This window comes from Eupeodes corollae, chromosome 1 (assembly GCF_945859685.1).
Source record: "Eupeodes corollae chromosome 1, idEupCoro1.1, whole genome shotgun sequence".
NCBI classification, from domain to species: Eukaryota; Metazoa; Arthropoda; class Insecta; order Diptera; family Syrphidae; genus Eupeodes; species Eupeodes corollae.
This window is the reverse complement of record NC_079147.1, coordinates 222,174,138-222,179,730: the sequence shown is the minus strand read 5'-3', so window position 1 is coordinate 222,179,730 and position 5,593 is coordinate 222,174,138. Positions and strand designations below refer to the sequence as shown.

Here is a 5,593-nt window from a genome sequence, read left to right as displayed (position 1 = left end):
TCAACTGTCATTCATTATCTGACATTTCTCAAATCAGCTGTTGAGTGGACCGTGGGCACATGGTGCTGTGGATGGTATCGAAGGGGCTGCAGTTCCAATAAATGGTTGGTGTATACGATATTCGAAATCCGTTAAATTCGTATTTTGAAAAAGTCTTACAGTAAGAAGTGAAAATGAAAAATATTTGTATAAAATACAATTAAATGATTTGCATGAATACCTATAGTTTCATTTTCATAGTTTAACAATATTTGAGGGAACTTGCTCATTTAAAACTCTAGTTTACAAGATAGAAAATTATAAACTTCTCATCTGTTGCTGAGCTGTCTGTGATACTTAAACTAGAGAAAGTTTTATGCATTGTTCTTTCATTTTACTGAAGTTCAATTATTTGTGATAACCTCCATGGTTTTTATCAAAAAACGTTCTACTGCTAGTAATTACATACTCTGCATTCCTTCCACCGAATCCGATAAAAAAAACAATATCATCCGCAAATATTCAATTGGGTTCCTCCTCCGACCTCCTACAAGGTATCATTAATAAACAAAACAAATAGTAGTAGTGTGCTTAACGCACAGCCTTGTTTAACTCCCATTTCTGTTGAAAACTCTTCAGATATATTCTCCTCATCCCATACGCAGGCCACATTATTTTCATACATCGCTCTGACAAGGGTAACGACTTTACTTGATACAAGGATACTCCAAAAAAGACGTAAAGTGTTTGTTTCCTTCCTTTGAACTACTCTGCAATGTTTATCAAACCGAATACTTCGTCTTTAGTCGAATAGCTCTTTCTAAATCCAGCTTGGAATGCATTAAGAATTTTCATTTCTTCGGTCCAATGTGTAAGCCTATTAAAAATGAGAGTACTGAAAAGCTTTACGGAAGAATTCAAGAAAGAGATGCCACTATAATTTTCTGGTACATCAGAAGACCCTTTTTTGTGTAAGGGGTATATTATTGCATTCTTGAAACTTTCAGGGACGTCTGTGCTCTCAAAAATCCTGTTGAACTCCTCTGTCAATACGGGTAAGAATTCTATGGAACATTTGTTAAAAAAAAACTCTACTGGAATTCGGTCTTCACCAGGAGCCTTACCCATTTTGGCATTTTCAATTACATTTTTAAGCTCAGTAGTGGAGAATAAAGAAATTCATCTTTGAAATACGGAGCTGCGTACTGTGTAAGCAGTGCAAATTGTGGCGCGTTTAGTAATTCCGTAAAATAAATACGGAGTTCAGACGCTTTCAGTGATGCAGCAATTAAATTGGTTGATAGATTTGGTGGCTTTCCAAAATTCTGCGGATGACTTTGTAGTATTTAAAACGTTAATGTTTTGACGCTCCAGATTTGTTCTTTTTTCAAACCAGAGTTGTTTAAATTTTTTATTGACATCTGCTTAGATTATTTTTAAATAAAGATGTGTTGAATTTCCTCTGCAGGGATGGTTTGACAATGCCTAAACGCCTGATGGAAAAGCTTTGACTATCATTTGAGTCAGGTCCTTTAGTTGTAATTGGTTTTTGCAACATATGTGATGCAAGTTACAAAATTAAGAAATCTATCTTTCCATCTCACCTTGGAAGCAGCGTCAGTTGTTTTGTGTTGGTTCGGTACCAGAGACTATGCAAGAAACTTCCAAAAAGCAATAGTCTATTACTGAGCATGATGTTCATCTAATAAATGTATACTCGCCTTTTTGATCGTCATTGCAGTTTCCGTTGAGCATCCTTGCATCCAGAGAATCGGCTATTTCCAATATTTAAGCGCCTTTCGCATCACTTATTTCATCCTTAGATCTGCGATTGTGGTTGAAGATTTTTGACGCAGTTCCACTAATATAGCTATTTTGCGACTGACCTACCCTAGCATTAAAATCTCTAAGCAGAAGTAAATTCATTGAACCTAGAGTTTGTAGGGTTTCGCAGAGCCTGTTATAATCTCGCATCCAGTGTTAAAAGTTCAGATAAATAGGTATAATGTGGACCACCGTACCATTTATTATTAGCTCCAATACTTCTATTTCTTCAACTTTTAAACAATTCGTAGAAACAAAATCAAGAAGCTTGCGATATCCCCATAATCCTCCACCACTTCCTCTCCAAAATGCGTTTGACTTTACTGCTGGAATCCAACTTATATCATAATTCTTAAATATATAATTTTCATCATTTAATATAATATTTGTTTCAAAAATCATAAATATATCAAAGGGAGGGAAACCAGTTCAAATGTATTGCATCTTGACGCCTACAACTCGCTGATTTCAAATATGGTTCATCCAAAAGCCCTCGACTTCCTTAATTCGAATATGTACATGGCAGAAATTTAGATGGCCACATTCTCCTAAAATTTTAAAGGTATTGTCTTGAAATCTTTGTTTATAAAAAGGGTTTGGCTTCCGAAAATTACATTTTAACTTTGGGGCGTCCAAGGCCTTAATTTCCATATTCTAATTTTAGTTGACATATGTACCTTTGGTTTCAGGTATGAAATCAAAAGCAATTCAAATGAATATCTTTTTGGTAAGAAAAATAATAAACAAATATTTTTCAGTTCATTATTCATTTTTTTTATTTTTCTAATTTATTGGTATATAAAATGATTGATTAAGAATCAAAACTTTATAATTGTGTTTATACTAAACTAAAACCTTAATCCTTCCCTCTTCAGCTGCAACTATTGGATTATTAACTTCAATAAAATCAATCAAAGCTTCTAAATTGTTTGGTCCAATTCTAAATAAAAAATAAATCCAATTAGTAATAACTAGCATTAGTTTCTCCTTAAAACATTTTTTGAGTCTTGAGTTGATAAATCAATAAAAATAAAATTATATTTATTAGCTTGAGTTTTCAGTTAATTAATTCCCTTATTTTATTAATACAAATTTTGTCAGATATTTTGATTCACCTACTCAAAAGATGTTTTATAAAATTTCAAAACAAACTCATAATGCTTACTCCAAATCAAAACCGTTCTCCTTTATCACTCCAAAGCCATTGCTTCCCTTAGCCAGGTAGTCAGCAACTACAACTCTATAAATTGTATCTTCAGAAAGTTTTTCAAATTTTGGAATTTCACATTTCTGACATCGCACTTGAACATCTTTTACTCTTTCTCCTTTAGGATTTGTTATATTGTAAGTAACCTTAAGTCCTGAAACTTGCAGCATTCTGCTTGAGCTTGGTTTATATGCATTGGAATTCATTGAAGCTACACCAACTTCAAGAACCTCCAAAAGATGTTTTCCAAATAAATTTAAAGCGATGAAATTGTTCTCGAAAGGACACATCGTAACTAAATGCGAATAAGTAAGGACTACAATGAAAGAAACATTTAAAAGGGGTAAAGAAATGATTCAAAAGTTTTCTATACTACTTACTTCCTTTTTCAAGAGGTACTCGAAAATTACCTTGTGTTGTTAATGCAATCGTTACATTGGACCAATAATTAAAATTATAAGGAGTTTTTTTGACGAACTTAAAAAGAGAATAGTTTTAAATGATTTTCTGTTAGAAATAAGTTGATTACACGGACAAAGCTGTAAAATGGATTTGATCCGCTTACTGATACCTGAACTTCGTTTGATTGCATCTGACGATTAAGTTTTAACCTCCGAAATCTAGAAATCTGCTGATCAAATCCCTTATGAAATTGTTCTTGAGGCCCATTTTTTCAGTAGAGAGCTTGTCTTAAAGAAGCTCGTTAGATTCTTAAGTATGTGCAGTGCAACTTAGAAAACCCAAAGTAGACAAAACTACTTCGGATCTACTAAGTCTCACACTTAATAACTGAGCCTAAAGAGTTTTGATGCAGTTGTATCAGAGTTTACATTTGTTAATTTTGTCTTCATCCAATTTCAAATTGCGAATGTTATGAGGTTTTTGTTAATGCTACATGAAATATGAGGATTGAATCATACGCATACCGCATAAACCATTGCATCCGTAAAGAAATTTCCCAAATTGCATTCTCTGGATGAACATTCAAATTTCTCAAGTTTAACTCTTGTTTCTCCAATAACCTTTTGACCACCTTCATCAACTAGCTCTTTCCAAGGCTTAAGAGCTTTTAAAATAGCTTCATCTAAAATAATAAGAACAAATTAGCTTATATTTGTAAATCTTTTAAGCAATTCAGTATTGTTGAGTATTGCAAAAATAATATTAAAGCTCCTGAAGCTGCTACTTAAAGAACTTAAAATGATGAGAAAAAGAACAGATATGCTGAAATAATGGATAAAGTAAAGTAAGTATCAATTTTTGGACAACATTCTATAAATTCTACTCTCGATCTTCAACTCTATCTCGATAATTGGTGCTTAGGTTGAAGTGGCTGTCCGGGTGGAGTCAATTGTTGGTCCATTTTGGTACAACATGAATCTTGAGGTTTTTTTTCAGTACGAAGCGTAAAAGACAAACGAAGCTTGTGTATTTAAGATCGTTATAGAAGAGTATTCCTAAGTAGGTCCTACGCCTTTGAGCTAGAGCACCAGGGCAGTTACAGAGGAGGTTAAGAACTATTTTTTCCTCGTCCGTACAGCTTCTGTAAAAATATTTGAGAATACACCTATACGCGTGGCGTGCTTTCCTTTTAGACAGTGTTCGTTTATGACACGAATTATCGAGCTTTTATGCAATCTGCTGAGAGGTATCAAGCATCTTGAGGGCTTTAAATCTACTATATGCCAGATAATCTTCGTAGCCTGACAGGTGGTGATGTTATAACAACTGGTGTTAGTTTTTTTTATATCGGCTTTCGTTTTTTAGCAAATCTTACATGTAGCGATTGACTTATTTTATCGCCAAAACTTATGCCTGGAACAAGCTACAGTGATAGGAAAGGCGGAATAAGAGGTTTAATCTTAGTCGTTCAGAGTACAGGCCCTCACTAATCTCTTCATATTCGTTTTTCATCTATCTTTTCCTTCAGGAAGATCTGGAAGTTCCTATTGTACTGTACTTGAAGGATGGCGTCTCTTTGGTTGCTAGGGATGTCTTCTTTAGCCACAACTTCGCGTTTCCCTTAAACATCTCAAACGGTGTGTTTAACGTAACCTTGATGCCAACCCCCATAGCTTATCGATGGAGGTGACCCTAGATGGTATCGATGTTTATGCCATCGATCAGAACTGAGCCATTAATGTTGCTTTTGACGATAACCGCACGACTTTGCCCTTTTGGTGGTATCGCTAAAGGTCGAATGACTCTTTAGATAATGTTGCATACACAAGGCCGTTTTGGTGTCAAAAGACTTCACTTTTACGTGAAGTCGTTGCTGGGGCTTGCTTTGTCAGCAACAGCTTTTGCCCATTCAATACAAGCACCATACTGCGATTTACTTCTAGCCTCCGATGATTCACTAAAGGCCTTCGGGATTATCGTCTTGCCGCCTTTCCTTTTAAATGCTTTTAGAAGGTCGGCATTTGTGTTTGCCTTTGGAGAGAGGTGTATTCTCCGTAGTAGTTGAAGGACTGATTTCCAATTTTTTAGAATTAGGTATCAATACCTTTCTATACTAGCAAAAGAAGAGGGGTCACGAGTAACCACCTTTTGAATGTCAGCCTCAGGAGAAATGGCTACATG

At 34.8% G+C, this 5,593-nt stretch overlaps 1 protein-coding gene across 1 annotated transcript; it reads right to left on the bottom strand.

Moving 5' to 3' along the window:
• Positions 1 to 2,646: 2,646 nt before the first annotated feature.
• LOC129948832 (apyrase-like) lies at positions 2,647 to 5,337 on the bottom strand. Its single transcript, XM_056059919.1, has 5 exons — positions 5,274 to 5,337; positions 3,937 to 4,094; positions 3,391 to 3,487; positions 2,969 to 3,326; positions 2,647 to 2,743 (listed from the first exon to the last, which is right to left on the bottom strand). The coding sequence occupies exons 1-5, from the start codon at positions 5,335 to 5,337 to the stop codon at positions 2,647 to 2,649; spliced, it is 774 nt and encodes a 257-aa protein (XP_055915894.1).
• Positions 5,338 to 5,593: the final 256 nt, after the last annotated feature.